Source organism: Triticum aestivum, chromosome 1A (genome assembly GCF_018294505.1).
Source record: "Triticum aestivum cultivar Chinese Spring chromosome 1A, IWGSC CS RefSeq v2.1, whole genome shotgun sequence".
Taxonomy (NCBI): domain Eukaryota; kingdom Viridiplantae; phylum Streptophyta; class Magnoliopsida; order Poales; family Poaceae; genus Triticum; species Triticum aestivum.
Genome location: NC_057794.1, coordinates 68,185,777 through 68,204,396, shown reverse-complemented (window position 1 = coordinate 68,204,396; position 18,620 = coordinate 68,185,777). Strand labels below are relative to the sequence as shown.

Below are 18,620 nucleotides of genomic sequence, written 5' to 3'. Positions count from 1 at the left end.
TGGCTGACACTATGAATATAGATCAAGTACCGGGCTTGCTAAAACTCAGTCAACTGGGATTTAACCAAGTCTTAGTCGACTGCATAGTCATTAGACATTTGCGTAGAGATTCATGCTGGACTGAGCACCGTCCAACAAACCCCGCAACATTTTGTCCCACCGTTTGCAATATATCCTTCTACCGGTTGCAGCATCTATCTTGCTGGTTGTAGTATATCGTCTCACCGGGCACAACATTTGCCCTCGTCAATTGTAGCACGTCGTCCCGCCAGTCGCACCATCCGCCATTGATGGTTGCAGCATTTAGTCACAACAAATGTAGCGTCTGTTGTCATTGCTCGCAACATTTTTCGTCACTAATTGTAGCATCTAGACATGCCACTCTTAACACCACAACTGATGTCACTCGACTGAGACTTTGTTAAGTCGACTTTGTTAAGTCTCAGTCGACTGAGTTCTAGCCACACCCATCAAGTATGCACCATAGGGAAGGAAAAAACTGACCCCCCCCCCCCCCCCAATCAGCCTAATATGAGTCAATTTGCACACAAAATTAGGAAAAGTGATACACATAACCCTTGTAGTGGTCGTTTACGTTGTATCCCACAATTTTTTTGTATTTTTTTTTGAAATCTTCAAGATGCCTCAACTGGCATACAAGTGTGCCACTAGGCGAGCTCCCCTCTTATAATCCGCTGCAATTGTATTAAAATCCTATTATAATACATCATTTTCTTTGTTTAACAAATTTTGCAAAAAAAAAGACCGCAACATTCCAAAAAAGCGGAAGCAACATATTTGTGCATACGCAATGAATCACTGTTTGATATAATAAAATCATGATAAAATGTTGCAACATAGATAGTTTAAGTAAAGAATATATTTCTATTTTTTGTAAGTGAAATAAAGATTTTTTGTTTTCAGAACATAAAGAGTTCAGGCGGAAAAGATTTAAAAGAATTTGTTACAAACAAAGACCCAAAAACATTGCGCACACACACCAATTTCCGTCTCGTACCGCAGTAGATAAAAACAGCGGGTGTAAAAGCATAACTCAAACACCCATTGATTTCTCTCCAATACCCAAGCATGTCCTCACTATCCTCGACCTTGTAGCTGACGTAACTGGCCAAATCTAACCCATCGGTGTTACATAGGACTCCAATACGAGATCAATGTTGCTTTTATCATGACCTCAACTCTAGGCCTGGTGTTAGCGTCTGATGTAGCTCCACTGCTAGATATGCAATGCATCATGGGCACAATAAGGTCTAGAGAAAGGAGCCTTGGCCTAAATAGAAGAGATGTCCCTAGAGAGAAAATGCAGGTGTAGAAGACTGTGTCGTGTAGGTTGGAGACGGTTATTAGAGTGCGACACTTGGATCGGAAGAAGGAACGAGAGAGCAATTGATCGAACATATTAACACCACGCGTGGCGCGAGCAATACAGAGAAGTGCATCATTACACAACAAAAAAAACATTATGTATATTTTTGCCGGAAATGTTCCATCTTTTTTTAGAATCATCGTCTACTTTTTATTGCATAATATTTCGAGGGATACGGGTAATAGATGACGGAGGCGTAAGCCAAACATGGCGGCTTGCCTCCAAAGACGAAGCTGCTTTAACTAAGTTGTGAGCTTTCATATTACAACTTCTTTTCTCATGCGATAATTGTGCATTAGCAAACATTCTCTGCTTGAGCACGAACTCCTTCACGATGGGTCCATAGCTGCATGGGTTCTCCTCCTTGATGTTTTGCACCACCTCCAGATAATCAGTGGTCACCTGTACATGTGAGACATTGAGGTCGAAAGCTAGGGACAATGCTTCATTGCAAGACACCGCTTCCAAACTCGCTGGATCAGTAAGCCCATCAACAACAATCGTTGATGCCCCAAGGAAAATTTCATTAGCTCTCTGCAAATCGCACTAGCTGCACCACGGTCTCCTGCCCAGGATAAACCACCATCCACGTTGATCTTAGCATAACATGCGGTCGGTGCTATCCAGACCCCTGGCTGAGTTGGCCGCGCAATTGCCCGATGACCTAATTCGCCTGCCATTCAAAGATCATCAAGGAATTTTGAATGAAGAGAAAAGTGCCCACAAAGCTACCATTACCTTCATTGCTTCCATGCGTGGCAGTTGATCAAGCATATCAAAGAGCCATAGCTTTAGGTCAGGTTGTTTGCTTGTAGCAACATAATCAACAATGTCTTCATCAAGGAGTGCCCAGACCCCCTTGGCTCCACGAGTCCGGCATCGCGCCACACACTTTGTAAACATCTGAATCTGCCATATTTTGGCTTTTTCTAACATCCTCCGTTGGCAGCGACACTCGTGCTAGCCGCCAAATGAATACGTTCACTTTTGTAGGAACCTCTATGTTCCAGAGTTTGGTCCATGTTTCTCGTAGGTTTTTCACATCCGAGCATGCTTTTTTATTTTCTACTTTCTAGCCAATCCTCCCGCTGCTTTTTTTATCAACCAACAGCTTGTAGGCAAAAATGTTGCATCTTGTTTTTTTTTTTTGAGGAAATGCATCTTTCTTTTTTGAGAGAATTTTTTTGGGGTAATTGTTTTGAGGGAATTGAGGAAATGCATCTTGTTTAAATGAAAGTTTTTTTAGCAACTAATTTTTTAGGCAACTTTTTTTTTTGAGAATTTTTTAGGCAACTAAATGGAAGTTCCAATACGGATTAGACCTGGGCCGTTCTCATGAATCGCAGTTTCTTGGGCTGGCTAGACCACCGTGACCGGTCCAATATGAACCCACAATGAGTTGGCTAAAAGAATGTGCACATTGAGTCCACATTAGATATGGGCTCTGAAATTTCTCAAAAAAAAAAAAGATATGGGCTCTGAAGTCCGTATTAGCCCCGTCCGCGGCGGAGCAGGCAAAAAGAGGACATCCGCCCTCGAAATCCCCAACCGCACGGCGGCGACGAACGGACTGCCCGGACGGCGATGAAGACGGTGAGCCTCGGCGCCCCGCGATCCTCCACTGTGAAGTTCCGCATGTACATACTCTCTCTCTCTCTCTCTCTCTCTCTCTCTCTCTCTCTCTCTCCGAGGAACCTTGGATCTGTTGGGGGATGGGGGAGGAGCTAACCGCGCTGCTGCGCTGGGCAGGCCGACGAGGGACAACCTGGTGCCGATACGCGTCGACATCGAGGTGGACGGCCAGCGCTACAGGGATGCCTTCACCTGGAACCCCCGCGGTACGGTGCCGCCTTTCCTGATGTTCCGGTCTTTTCTTCAGGTTCATCGGTCTTTGCTGATGTTTCCTGATGGTCTTTCCTGCGCCGTACAGATCCCGACTCGGAGGTCATCACCTTCGCCAAGAGGACGGCCAAGGAGCTCAAGCTTCCGGCCACCTTCGTCCCACAGATGCTCCAGTCCATCCAGGTACCACCGTTCTTTCTCAGCTTGCTTCATCTTTGTGGTTCATTTAGCATTGTTTGTATTGCTATTCTGCAATTGGACAGCTCTGTGGCTTACTACTAGTTGTGTCAATTATTTGTGTGTGTGTGTGTGCCGAAAAGGGGCAATTGGCAGAGTTCCGTTCCTACGAGGGGCAGGAGATGCAGGTCAAGGAGAAGATTATGCCCCTCAAGGTTAGCGTCTTTTGGTAACTGCAGACATGTGGACTGTTTCGGTGCCATTTCGTTTGAATTCACATGAATGGTATGTGCAGATTGACCTCCGAGTGAACAATACGACAATTAGAGATCAGTTCTTGTGGGTACGTGCACGTTTGTCGATAATTATTTATGTAGACTGTTTGCCTTATCAGGCTGTTCGAATGCATTATTAATTTTGACTCGGTTTCGCATCAACTTTAATGTACCAGGATATAGGCAACCTTGAAAGTGATCCTGAGGAATTTGCAAGGACGTTATGTGATGATTTGAACATTACAGATCCTGAAGTTGGGGTAACAATCCTTTAATTCTTGAGAGATTTGTATGATTTTATTTGAAACACTTATTTTAATGTAATCAAACAAAATAGGCAATTGATGCATCATGTTAAGGATGTCAGTTTTCTTCGCGATCCAGGCGCTATCTACACATTTAGGCTACACCTAAATCCCTTACCAAATATGGGAAACCTGTCACATTTCTTTTCAATAACTGAGCTACACGGAGATGCAACTATAGTTTTGACTTCCCTTAATCTTCAGTTTCATACCAGTAGTATTTGCATCAATAGACATACCATTAATTTATACCAGCACGCGCGTGATTTGTGCTCTACGAGTGGCCGCGTCACAGCCGTTAGATCGTGCATCGCTTCACCACGTGTGTGTGGGTGAGCACCGACAAGTGGGGCAGGGACTGTGGGGGCATAGTGCAACCTTGACCGTTTGTCTTCTTCGATCTCTCTCTCGAAATTTCTTCCAGTTCCTCTTTTCTCTTCTCATCCTCTCCTTCCTCAGCTCTAGGGTTCATCTCCCATATTTGCTACTCGTCAACGGGATCGAAGAGGCAGGGGGGCAGGGGGGAGGGGCTGTGGCAGAAGGAGATCGACGGCACTGCTGTTACTCGGCCTCGGTAGAGATTGGTGGGGGTGGAGCGGCGAGCTGGAACACACACACACGACGAGAATGTCCTTTTGCGGGGACGGGTGTTTGTTGGATGCTGGATGCGCTGCGTGGGAGCATCAAGGCAGAGGGTGGTCCTCCAATGAGGCACTGCCCAGGAGGGGAAAATACAGAGGGCGATGCAACACTAGGAAAGTGCAGGAGTGTTTTTTTGGTGCGCGGGGGGGTACTTTTCATTGTGCTTTGTATCCCTGCTGATTTGCCTCAGATTTTTTCAAGAAACGCCAGTCTGTAGTAATTTATTTGCCCAGATGTTTGGAGTTGCATCTGTTAACAAGTAGTTGCGTCGAGTTCTCCTTGAAAACTGGATGCCAGTATCATGTTAGTGGCCTGTTATCCTCTTCGTAGAAGGCAACTTCCTGACCTTGTTTGCCAACGAAATCAACAGACGTGGTGCCCTGTGATGCGCTTTCCGTGTGCTTTGTGCATTCCACCTCTCTTGTTTTCTTCCCTTTTGTTGCTGCAGCGCCTTGGATCTGCTACAGTGTTGTTTTCTTGTTGCCTCATTTTTTGCATGTGGCGGCGCAGGTATACCTGCGAGGGAGGGGGGGGGGGGGGGTGCAGCGGATTTCTTGCCTCTTTCTAGAGAGGGAGGGGGACAACTCGCCAGAAAATAGGGGACCTGGTCGCGTGGGGTTGCCTTTTTGGTTCTATTGTTTACAAAAGAAGGAAGCCACCTGATCGCGCTATGCACATAACATTTCCTACCTAGTATCGTTGTAATTTATATACATGGAACTTGAAATTTCCATTTAAACATAAGAATACTAACAAGTTGAGCGAGATTGATTGAAAGCGCTGTGCCAACTTGCGTACAAGATTTTTAGACATTGATGTTCCTACAGCAGCCTGATCGCGCTATGCACATAACATTTCCTACCTAGTATCGTTGTAATTTATATACATGGAACTTGAAATTTCCATTTAAACATAAGAATACTAACAAGTTGAGCGAGATTGATTGAAAGCGCTGTGCCAACTTGCGTACAAGATTTTTAGACATTGATGTTCCTACAGCAGCCTGATTCTTCTATTTTACGTTTGGAAGAATCTTGTAGATGTTTCGGCTTTAACCTTCATTATATCTATTGGTTCTGAAGCTTTGTTGAATTTAATTTATCTGTCCTAAAGTTTTGGATTTACATGTATATTTCTGGGATTTGACAGCAATTTGCACCGCTATCAAACTCAATTCTAACCTTTATTTGGTATTGTTGTTTTATGCATGATACATATTTATTATTAAATGGACATTTCTTATTGGTGTATAGATGGTGTGTAGTATTTCAGTAACTTTGTTTTACACTGATAAAATCATGCTAATTGATGTGCAGCCTGCAATAGCTGTTTGCATCCGTGAGCAACTTTATGAGGTTAGATATACTTCCTCTGCTATTTATCTTTACAATTTCATGAAATTTCTTTGTTGGTTTGTTTTTCAAGTAAATACCTGCAAAATTTGGCTTTCACTAGTTATTGGATAGGATAATTTGTTGGCCAACATGAATAAACAAACGACATGAACTTGACAGATTGCTAGCCAGACTGTTTCTGCTATGAGAGAAGCTAAAATGTCAAAGAAAAGGCGAGCACCAGAATTTGCCTCTAATAGGTTCGTGGAAGTGTCTACTGATGTTATTTTTGTTGAGTCTTCAGTTTTTAGTGGAACTACTACAGGACTGGCAAACCTTTCCAAACTATGCCACATCCCTTATTTACATGTTGTATCTGTTATTTTAAATGGTGTGCCCATGTTTTTGCAGTAAAGCCATGAACAACGCAGTGGATATGTTCAAGTATTTTGGGAGCAAAGGAAGCGTCATTCGGTAAGATCTGCTATAATAAAGCCTTTTATAGACATGACTTGTACAGTTTGGTTTTTATCACACTGTTTATTCCGCACTTATAGGGACTAAGGCAGGGATTTGTTGCAGCTCCGGCCTTCTATTAAAACTGTCTGTTTTGCATATATTAGGAAAAAGAAGGAGTGGTACCTGTACGAGCCTGTTGTAGATGTCGTGCCTAAAGAGGAAGCTGCAGTTGTGGATGCAAAGGAGCAGCTGAAATAAACTCTAGGTAAGAGAAGTAGGCCACACTGATCATTTATCATCATCAAACTCTATTTACTGTAGTGAATTTCATTTTGTTTTTGTCCAGAAGCTTTTATTTGTATTATACATTAAATTAGTGCTCTGACAGCAAATGACTGTCCCTAATAATAGCATAAAGCGGTTAGCAAAAATAAATCAGCCTTTTTTGGTTGTAGGATCATTGGTGCTTATTTTGAAAGATCAGCAGTGCGTAATTATGCACCAATGCTTAGTAGGTGCTTACACATTTAACTTGCACTCATTAATATATAGGGGAATATTATTGTGCTGACATTCCCTTAGAGGTCATGGCAAAATGAACCTTTTTTATGGCAATTTATATTGCCGCGGGGATGGCAAATTTGGGCCTCCTTTGGTTCATAGGATAGGACTACCATGGGAAAAGGAAAACCATAGGAAGTGAGATGGCTTGTATCTTATATAATTCCTATGGGTAAAACATGCCATTTGATGCATAGGATAGGGATTTTTTCATTGAGTCTAGGTTTATGTTTTTTTTTCCTTTGAAATGTGAAGGATTGATTCCTATCCTACATAGGAATGGGAATCTGGTTTGTATGGTTTTCTGATTCCTATGGTATTCGTACCCTATGAACCAAAGGAGGCCTTAGTTAGCAAGCACGGCAAATCCTGACAATAAACTGAACTGAGGCGGATTTGTCGTGCTTGCCAACTAAACTTACCATCCTTGGCCAACATAAACTGCCATGCAAATCATTCGCAATTGCCATGCTTCCAAGGGAACCATTGCCGGTTAAGCCGGCCCTAATATATAATAATAAATCATCTAATCACCTACAAAGAGATGCTCGCACTAGAGGAGATGCATATCATATGGTTGCTTCATGTTGCAGAAAAACCAATTCCCTTCAGTCTGTGTTCCGCAAGCGTCGGGCGCAGGCGTTGGTGCGAACCCCGAAGCGAGGACGAAGATTGCCGAGCAGCAGCTGCCAACCTTCCCTCCCTGCCCGTCAACGAGTTGTATGTAGGGTCTCCGTCGTTGTACACAGCTTGAGCAGCGCGAGTGCTGGAGGTAGAATAGGCTTGCTCGGTAAATACTTACCCTGCTTTCCCTCACCCCGTCACCGAGGATCGTATCGTGTGCTGCTGATGTTGACTGGAAACGAGACCGCATCGTGCCTGTTGGGAACATTCTGTTGTGCTAATAGTTTCAGCTGTCAGTGTCAAGAAACAAAATAGTTTCATCTTTCGTCTGTCTGCTGGCTGCATGGTTAATATCTAGCAGTGGCCGGGTCGAGGCAGCTTGGCGGCGACGTGTTTGGTCACGGCTTAGTCAGCCGCGTCCAGCTCCACAGCGCCTAGATAGCGCTAAAATTTGACTCGGACTAGTCCCCGCTTCCCACGTAGTGACCGAAAGCGACGGAGGAGCTGTAGGATCCAAATATTACACATCTCGTTCACGTCTTCGAGGGAAGCATGCAAAGTTGGACAGGCTAACCCAGCGGGCTAGTAGCACGTAGCGACTGCTGCTGATGCATGCTCATAGTCGAAAAGTTGACTTGCGTTTTTGTCCAGATGCATTTGTTGCCGGTTCTTGTGGGTAGCGTTTAGGAGGAGGAGAATAAGGTGCCATGTTAGATGGACACTTCACGCCAGCTAGGTGCTTATCTGTAAGCTGAAGCTTTGCTGGAAAAATGAATGGAAAGAGCGAGACCCAGAAAGGAGAATCATATGACAGAAGGGAGGAATGAAAGGGGAATCATATAGCAGACGTGGGCAGCGAGGGCAAGACAAGAGTGTTAAGTGCCTCGTTGGATAATATGGACGAGAAACATATAAAGGAAAACACACAAGAATTTTACATGGATGGGAGAGAAAACTGGCGACCACAAAACACATACAAATTGTATGAATGATAACATGTGGATTGAAAAAGATTGCCTCTGATTTATGCAAATGAACGCATAGAATATTAGACCGTACGATGAATTTTCTCCAAAATTGGAAATATGAAAAATGAAGAGGAGCCTTGGCGTAATGGTAAAACTGTTGCATTGTGACTATGAGGTCATGGGTACAAGTCCTGTAGAAAAAAAAACCTTGCAAAAATATAGGGAAAGACTGTGTACTGTAGGCACGACATAGTAAGAGTATTACTTTTTGCGGGGATTCATATAAATATGTTAATACCATTTCTTGGAACGGAAGAGCTTTTGCACAAAAACCAAGATTTATTCTTCGGTCAAAATCTGCTGATGAAAACAATTTTTATTCTTTGGTGAAAATCTCACGTGGGCAGTACTTCTTATCCTTCGGCTCGTTTCGGTGCTTGTAATTGTTGCTAGGTGGTCCATAGAGCTGGTTGTAATTTTTGCTACATCTCCGGACTACTAGATGATGAATAGATTGAAGTTTCTTCCGCAAAAAAAGAAAGTCTCTTGGGGGCAGCAATATTTTATGGAAGAACATGTTGCCTATTAATTGAAAAACCAGTTGAAACTAGATAGATAATACGAAGCTTTCATACGGTGAATTGTATTGACATATCTTTGTATCTGGTAGTACATGATTTGTAGTCTATCTTTGCCTTCATCTCTACAAAGAGACTTCTTGTCCCAGCCTTGCACTCTATGTGAACTGTTCGTCGCTCAACAACAAACATTGAATTGAGTAAATTGCACAAAACCACCACTTTGAGGGCTAGGTTTGCGAAAAACACTACAATACATTTTTTTTGCAAAAAATATCACGTCTACGGTAATCTTTTTGCAAAAAACACTAATCGGCGGATTTGACTCGATTGAGCATGTTTATGACAGATTAGGCCCGCTAGTCAGGCTGACGTGGCACCGACTAAGTAATTGCGACGTTGGCAAACGTTATCATCCCGTGTGGCCCTGTGGGGTCCACCTGTCATCGAAAGAAAAAAGAAAAAAAGCTGGTGGTCCGTGCTCGTCAACCTCACGCCGTTGGACAGAGGAGCGATGTGGCCGCCGGCGCTGGAGTCGACCGGGGCCCGAGGGAGCTCGCCAATGACGGCTCTGGAACAGGCGCCCCGCGCCGCGTCCGGGGGGTGGTTGCGGGGTCGCATGGGATAGCCTGCAGCGTTGCCGCCATGGGCCAAGCCGCGACGGCGCTGAAGAGCTGCGATGGAGGCGCCCGCAGGGCTTCCCCGGAGGAACTCGGGGGCGGCAGCAGTTCGAGGGCATCCAGAGGAGTCGGTTACGCCAAAGGAAAGGAAGGGGAGGGCTGCTGGCAAGGAATTTGGCCAACGGGATGGGCGGCGGCACCTCGGCCATTGGAGGGGGGAGGAGCTCTGAGGCTTGGGGAAGGAGTTGAGGACTGCGAGGGGGCAATGGGATCCCTGCGCCCTCGCGAGCCACGCGAGGTCTGCGTCGAGGCAGAGCCTGCCATCGTCGTTGCCGCATCGAGGCAGATGTCGCCGTTCGTCTGCCCTCGGCCGAGGCAGAGGCCTCCCCGCCACCAGTGCTCCCCCACGGATTTCGTCCTTGAGCACGGCCGCCGCATCCCGGCGCCACAGTCCTTGCCGTCCTTGACCTTCCTCGCCTGGCTGAGACTCGCAACGCCGGCCTTTGTCCGCCGGCGTGTGCACTGCACTCAAACTGTTCGATGGAATGCCAAAGAGAGGCTTGATAGGCTGACAAGCGGGCCCCACATTCAGCAAACGTTTTCATGTAACGGTGTGAGAAACTGGTGCCATGTCAGCCTGACTGGCGGGCCCCATTTGTCATAAACTCAATTAACCGAGCCCGATCCGTCGATTAGTGTTTTTTGCAAAAAGATTACCGTAGACGTGGTGTTTTTTGCAAAAAAAATGTATTGTAGTGTTTTTCGCAAACCTAGCCTTCAAAGTGATGGTTTTGTGCAATTTACTTCATTGAATTGGATACAAACATTGAGTTATCCAATTCTTATCCTGTTTCTTGGTATCAGGTGCAAGATTATAGACCAAGCTGAACCACAACTTCTATGATGCCCACCCTCCCCCCACCCATAGGAGACCGATCTTCGGGATCTCTACTGGGGGTTTCCCCAACCCGTATCTAGATTCGTCCGCAATCAGATTTGATTGGCTCCCCATTAGAGTATTTTCCTGATTATAGGTTTTTCTCACTGCTCATCATCCTGACGCGCCTCTACTTTGACATCACTTTCAATGCTTCACGGACTATTTCCTCATCAACAACCATGGGGTAAGGCTGGACACGCCGCACAAAGGATTCCTTCATGCATCAGATCGGTTGCTCTTGTACGCATAACATACACGGTTGGTTCGTTGTGCCACCATCCACCAAGCCATCTTCGACATCGCCACCAGCAACTCCAATATGTGCGGCATCACCCCTGACTATCGTGGCCACGTCTTGACAAGATCTACACCATGCGTACCTCCATTTGATTATCCGAACATGCAACATTACCGATCTTCCTGCGTTGGTTTTTCTGCATAAGTTATGTAGCAGTCAACCAGCTTCTCCGAGTATGTGTGTTCCTCCACCGATTGAGCAATGGACTACCACTATGTCGCTCCTTCGTGCAGTGGCGTTGCCGCATATGGTCCTTGTTGCCAGCTGCCAAAGCGCCTTCTTAGTTGCGAACATTTTTCATGGCCACCTCAGCCATTGCATCACACATGAGCGTCAACTACATCACCACTCGAGCCCTAGTGTCACCTCACGCGACTTGTCATTCCCTGGGTGCAATATCATCAACCTCTGCACGTCGTCTTCATCACGTTGTTGGTTCCTTTCTTGCTTACTCGAGTATTGCGTCGCGCTTCTACATGCGATTGACACACCTTCATGCCACTTCTTGTTGAGCTGACATCACCTTTGTCTACGACCACTACAACTCTTATCCCTAGTTTATTCACCACATCCCTGACTACATGTTCTCTTCTCCGACTATTCTGGCTTCCCCGCTCGACACCTTGCCCCTCTCTTGGAGGTCTCCTTTGGTAGCCTTTTCACATTGCACATAGTTCGTGATGGTCTCTATCTATGCATGCTTGATAACGGTAACATTGACGCATGCCTTTGCCCTGAAGTGTCCTCATGCCTTTCAAACCTGGCACGACGCGTTATCAACAACGGTTTTGACAACATCGTGTTCAACATCGACACCCTCCTCAATGACTGCCTCAATTACCTAACAATCTTCTTTTGGTGCATCTCTGCGTCCCCTACTCCATGTCGCTTCCTTGCGCATGACACGGGGGGCAACCCCGACCTTGACACTAACTATGATGCATCCTTCCATGGCTACACCATGCCACACTCTAGGCTGCCTCGACACTATTAGAAAGGGCTACCATCTCGCGTGAGCACCTCACTGGTTTCATAAAAAAGTCAAGTGTATACCCCCCCCCCCACACACACACTGTAACACCCCGAGACCGATGTGCCAGGTGTCTTCCTGTTATTCGCTGTTGTTGCCATGTCATTTGCTTGCGTGTTGCATCTTGTCATGTCATCATGTGCATTGCATCATCATGTTTTCAAAACTTGCATCCGTCTGGGTTCCTTCAGTTCCGTCTGTTGTCCGTTCTGAGCCCAACCACACTTGCACGCACCCGCGGCAGGTCCGAAATAGTATTTTATAAGTGACCGGAAGATGTTCTCAGAATGGGATGAAAGTTGACGTGTGGTCTTATTATAGTGTAGATAGACCGCCTGTCAAGTTTCATCGCATTCGGAGATCGTCTGTTGCCCCAACGGATAACTATAGCGGCAGTATAGCCGGTCTAACGTCGGACGTTTTCGGTCTCCGAAAACTGTTGCCGGACTTTCCCTCTCTTTTCCTCCCTAGACCGTCTTCACATTTCACTACACACCCTCATGCCCTACCTAACCCCTCTCGTCAGCCCGCGGCTCTCCTCGCATGCGCGTCCGAAAAGCTGTCTCGGACTATAATACCCTCGATGCGACTATAGCTCCCACGTGTCGAGGCACGACTTAGAGACATAATCGCATTGAAGGCATATGTCGCAAGTCAGGCAATCATCACAAACATCCCATGTAATATAGATAATAAAAGGGATAACATAGTTGGCTTACACTCGCCACGTCAATCAAGGTACATAAATAACATTACAACAACCAAACACTCATGGCCCGACTACGGCGCCAAAATAAAAGATAATCCAACATGCGACATGGTCCAGATCACCCCCAACTGGGCACCACTACTGATCATCAGGAAAGGAAACATAATAACGCTGAGAGTCCTCGTTGAACTCCCACTTGAGCTCGAGCGCGTCACCTGGAGCGGAATCATTAGGCCCTGCATCTGGTGTAATAGTAATCTGTGAGCCACAGGGACTCAGAAATCTTGCACCCTCGCGATCAAGACTATTTAAGCTTATAGGTAAGGCAAGGTAAAAGTATATGTGGAGCTGCAGCAAGCGACTAGCATAATATGGTGGCTATCCTATTCGCAAAAGAGAGCGAGAAGAGGAGGCAAAACGCGAGTGAGAAACTAGAGAGCAACCTGCGCAAGCATTACTCCAACACCGTGTCCACTTTCCAGACTCCGCCGAGAAGAGGCCATCACGGTAACACACTCAGTTGATTCATTTTAATTAAGTTAAGGTTCAAGTTATCTACAACAGGACATTAACAAATTTCCATCTGCCCATAACCACGGGCACAACTTTCGAAAGTTCAAATCCCTGCAGGGGAGTCCCAACTTAGCCCATGACAAGCTCTCACGGTCAACGAAGGAATAGACCTCCTCCCAAGATGTTCCGATCAGACTCGGTATCTCGGTTCTTCAAGACAACTCCGACAATGGTAAAACAAGTCCAGCAACACCACCCGCTGTGCCGACATATCCCGATAGGAGCTGCACATATCTCGTTCTCAGGACACACCGGATAAGCTAAGCGTACGGGAGCCAACATAGCCCAAGTTGCCAAGGGACGGCCCCGCACGATGCTCTAGGTTGGACCAACACTCAGAGGAGCACTGGCCCGGGGGGGGGGGGGTTTAAATAAGATGACCCTTGAGTCCGCGAAACCCAAGGGAAAAGGCTAGGTGGCAAATGATAGAACCAAGGTTGGGCATTGCTGGAGGAGTTTTATTCAAGGCGGACTGTCAAGGGGTTCCCATTATAACCCAACCGCGTAAGGAAAGCAAAATCCGGGAACATAACACCGATATGACGGAAACTAGGGTGACAAGAGTGGAACAAAACACTAGGCGAGAGGCCGAGCCTTCCACCCTTTACCAAGTATATAGATGCATTAAGATAACAAGATAATATAATGATATCCCAACAAGTAAATAAATGTCCCAACAAGGAACGGCCTCCAATCTTCACCTGCAACTAGCAACGCTATAAGAGGGGCTAAGCAAAGCGGTAACATAGCCAATCAACGGTTTGCTAGGACAAGGTGGGTTAGAGGTTTGACATGGTAATTTGGGAGGCTTGAAAGCAAATGGTAGGCATCGTAGTATTGGCATAGCAAAAGAGCGAGCAATCTAGCATAACAAAGATAGTAGTGATTTCGAGGGTATGATCATCTTGCCTGCAAAGTTGTCAGAGTTGACTAGATCCTCGAAAGCAAACTCAACGGGCTCCTCGTTAGCGAACTCTTCTCCCGGCTCTACCCAAACAAGACAAACAAGCAATAAGGACACAATCAACCACGTGCAAGGATCAAACAATATGATGCAAAGATGATATGCTATGCGGGATGCGGTGCGGGATGCATATGCAAGATGTGACAGGAAATGCAAGATCCTGGCCTCAACTTGGAAATCCAAGTGTGCCACTGGAAAGATGAGATGAAATCGCTTGAAAACGATATAAAGATCACCGGAATCGGAGTTACGGTTTGGAAATGGCAAGCAAAACAAATGACACCGGTCTGCGATTTACAGCAAGTAACCATCTAAATGCAATGAGATGAACATGCTACAGCACCCAAACATGACAACAAAATACATGGCAGGGATGCATTCAAGATGCTTAACAAAAGTCTAGCACTGAGCTACGGCCAATTCATCCATTAACAGGTTCAAACAAGCATGACAAAAATGCATATGGCAAACAGATCTCAGACTTAGTGAAATTAACACTTGTCTGGAATTTCAGATCAAGTAGCCCTCTTCGGAGCAACAAAACTACATGCTACAGGACCTGAACATGGCAAAGTAAAGCATGGCATGGAGCTACTCAAAGATCTTAACAAAAGTCCCTTAGTGACCTTGAGTCAAAAGGGATCAGAAAATACAATTGCAAGCATGTGAACATGGCAAAAACATAATCAGTTTTCAGACTTAGTGAAATCTGGCACATGCTGAAAACATATATCAAGTAGGCATGTTTACGAGCTCGATGCACTCACTACGGAGCAAGTTATGATAAGCTAAGCATACATCTATCAATAACACACAAAATGCAAGCTAGACATGGCAAGAACAATAGCATAGCATGCACGGGTCAACTACAACATCATCGGCAAAATTGCAAACAAGTTGACAATCTGCCCAGATCCACAAAGTAGCAAAAGTAGAGCTCGATTGACTCAAGCTAGGGTGCTCCATAATTGCAAACAAAGGTATGGATGGATAGAGCACTACAAGATTAATAAAACATCCTTACTGATCATCCTCAAAAGAGGCACGGATCACTAGGAAACAACATGAACATATGACAACATGAGATAAACAGCTCAAGGACTCAGTGGGATTGCTAAGTCCCTGAAATCAGCACTACCAAGTGCCTCACTTGGCAAGCTTGTGCTAGTCACCACACACATCACAAAAATACATGGGTTGCACCTCTGGAAAGATGACAAAACCCTTAACAAAACATATGTAGAGCATCAGGGCATATCATGCACACAATAATCATGGCAAAAATGACAAAAGCTAAATGGAGCAGCAGATCTGACAAATAACTCAAGTAGCCCTCTTCTAACAGAATTTCAGGCATCAAGATGAACTCAACTGAAAATGATGCAATGGAATGAAATGATGTACTCTCTGAGATGAACATTTTGATATGCTATATGCATCAATCGGAGCTACGGATGCAAAGTTACGAGACTATGAACATGAGCATATGGACTAGAAAATTCCGAGGACTTAGAGAAAAAAAGGAACCACCAGATCTAGGGTTTCGGTAGCACGCAATCCGAGGTCGACCGGATCCCTCGCCGGAGTCGTTGGCCGGGGCGGCGGCCGGAGCGGAGGAAGAGGCCGGGCGGCGAAGAGGAGGCGAGGCGGCGGAGCCGCGGTGGCCGGCGACGAGCGAGGTGGCGGCGCACGGTGGCGGCGGAGCGGTGCCGAGCGGCGACGGCTCGCGACGGAGGCGGCGGGGCCGGCGAGGGGCGAGGAGGCAGGCGGCTTCGGGCGGCGGCGCGGGGAAGATGGGCCGCGGGGGCCGGCTCCGGCTCCCCGTCCCGCGTGGCGGCGGGCGGCGGTACAAGGACACGTGGCGCGACGGGAGAGGCTGGGAGCGGCGGCGGGATTTGTCCGGCGTCGCCCGGACGTGTCCGGCGGCGCGAAGGGAAAAATTAGGGTTTCGGGGGAGAGGAAGATCCGGATTCGAAGGGGTTCTTTAAATAGGCATAGAGGGAGCTAGGAGAGTCCAAATGAGGTGCGGTTTTCGGCCACACGATCGTGATCGAACGATCATCGATGATGGAGAGGGTTTTGATGGGTTTTGGGCCAACTTGGAGGGGTGTTGGGCTGCAACACACACGAGGCCTTTTCGGTCCCTCGGTTAACCGTTGGAGTATCAAACGAAGTCGAAATGATACGAAACTTGACAGGCGGTCTACCGGTAGTAAATGAAGGCCGCTTGACAACTCCCGGTCCAATCCGGAAATGTTTAATCCCACACATGAAGGAAAGCTAGAAATGACCACCGGAGGAGAACGAAGCGCCGGAATGCAAAACGGACAACGGGGAAAATGCTCGAATGCATGAGATGAACACGTATGCAAATGCAATGCACATGATGACATGATATGAGAAGCATGACAACGATAACAACACACGGAGACAAAAACCCGAACCCGAGAAAAATAAAATAACTTAACGCCGGAAACGGCAAGAGTTGGAGTACAAATTGGGAAAGTTACATCCGGGGTGTTACACGGACCCGACTCAGACTGTCGCCACCGTTGTGTCCGGAACATCCCCAAACATCTACAAAATGTCACCATTTTCTTATTTGGACTCCCTAGCTATTTTATTCGCGACCGTCCGATTTTGATCGGAGGCTCCAGATAGTCCCTAACCAAAAATCCAATACTATAAATAACCAGTCAAACCCTAGCCTATCCTGTCCAATCCACCAATCCTCCTCCTCGCCGCCGCCACTCTCTTCATCGGGATCCTCCCAGAGCCATCCACCCATTCCCAGTCGATCCCGACCAACTCCCTCGTTTTCAGCACCGGTCCAACATTCTCCTCCCCTCGATCCACCCAATCCCGCAACCTCCTCCTCCCGAGAGCCCCGGCCAGAGTACCACCGAGCAGAGCATTGGCCGACCCCAGCGCCTCGTCTCTTCGAACGAACCAGGGACGAATGCCTCGCCGTGCGCCCCTGCTCTTTCTTCTCTTTCCCTCTCTTCCTCCCTGACCCTTTTCTCGTGCCCGTGTCCTGCAGGAGCTCATCGCGCGCCGACCATCCCGAGCTCCAATCCGCAACTCCCCCTTGCCGGAGTTGAACCCAGGCACCTCCCCGCTACTCCCCGTGCCCTCGTTCCCAAGCTCCATCGAGAGGAGAGGAGCCCCCACAAGCCACTTCTCCGCCGCTGCCCTCGTGCCCGTGCCCGAGCTCCTCCCGATCCAGATCGACCCCGCCGCCTCACGTCGCTGCTCCGGCCACCAGGCCTCGCCGGAGCTCCGACCTCGTCGGAGATGAGTAGCCGCCGCCCTGTTTCCTCTCCTCCTCCCTCTGATTGTCTCTCCTGACCACCCACTCCCCTCTCCTGTTTCTCTCTGTCAGGGACCGAAGCATGGCCGCCGCCCGTCCAAGGACGCCACCGCCCCATGGATCCTTCTCCGCCTAGAGCTTCTTCACCTGCATCCGCCCCCCCTCCGTCCAGATCCGCCGTCTCCGCCTCCCTTCCTTCGTCTCCGGCGAGCAGCCGTGCCGCCGCAGCTCTGCTTCCTGTTGAGTAGTAGCGAGCACGTCAACCGACGAGTCCTGCCCGTGTTGACCGAGCCTGGACCCCCTCCCTTTGCTTCGCTCGCGCGGCCCACCGCCTCCTCTTCGCCCGTTGACCCCAGCTCAAGCCGGCCCACTCCTCCACCGACTGTGCTTGGCCCAATGTGAGCAGCTCCCGTCCTTTCCTCTGATGGGCCAACCAGATTCGGCCCGTGTTGTTTTTTTCCTGCCAGGACGAATTTTCCTATTATCTAGAGAATTGCATATTTACAGTTTACCCCTCCATGTTCATGCATTAATAACTCTTGAACCGTGCATCGGTTTAAAATGGTTTAAATATGTAAAATGCTTAGTTTTTCATCTAGTTTCATAATATGCCACTTTCATCTATGTTTAAAATGTTTAAATTGATGTTTGCTTATATTTGCCTATTGCCATGTTAAAATGATTTAATTCCTAACTAAATAACCGTAGCTCTGTTTTTAACAAACTTTATATGTAAATGGGGTAGAAAATTGCCTAGTTTAACATGGCGCACTCATCTTGTATGTTTAACAACTATAAAATTGGGTTTAGGGCAGAACAACACCAAACCTAAAATATGCACATGAGGAGTTTCTGGACTTGTTGCTTGTTGTTCCGGCCTCATTTAAACTTGCCTAGATAGGTAATTTTGTTGTGTTTCACCCCTTGCCATGTTAAGAACATTTAATATTGTTGGGTACTGTAACACCCTGGGTGTAACTTTCCCAATTCGTACTCCAACTCTTGCTGTTTCCGGCGTTAAGTT

At 47.0% G+C, this 18,620-nt stretch overlaps 1 protein-coding gene across 1 annotated transcript; it reads left to right on the top strand.

The window, feature by feature from the left end:
• Positions 1-2,859: 2,859 nt before the first annotated feature.
• On the top strand, positions 2,860-6,686 carry LOC123190533 (chromatin structure-remodeling complex protein BSH). Its single transcript, XM_044603196.1, has 10 exons — positions 2,860-3,024; positions 3,137-3,225; positions 3,318-3,412; positions 3,550-3,621; positions 3,702-3,749; positions 3,858-3,941; positions 5,945-5,983; positions 6,143-6,222; positions 6,374-6,436; positions 6,586-6,686. The coding sequence occupies exons 1-10, from the start codon at positions 2,972-2,974 to the stop codon at positions 6,677-6,679; spliced, it is 717 nt and encodes a 238-aa protein (XP_044459131.1). The 5' UTR covers positions 2,860-2,971; the 3' UTR covers positions 6,680-6,686.
• Positions 6,687-18,620: the final 11,934 nt, after the last annotated feature.

Excerpts from the sequence above, each read along its gene's own strand:
- LOC123190533 (XM_044603196.1), top strand. The coding sequence starts at position 2,972 with ATGAAGACGGTGAGCCTCGGCGCCCCGCGATCCTCCACTGTGAAGTTC. Across the intron at positions 3,025-3,136 it reads TCCACTGTGAAGTTCCGCAT|GCCGACGAGGGACAACCTGG; the intron begins GTACATACTCTC and ends TGCGCTGGGCAG. Across the intron at positions 3,750-3,857 it reads TTAGAGATCAGTTCTTGTGG|GATATAGGCAACCTTGAAAG; the intron begins GTACGTGCACGT and ends TTAATGTACCAG.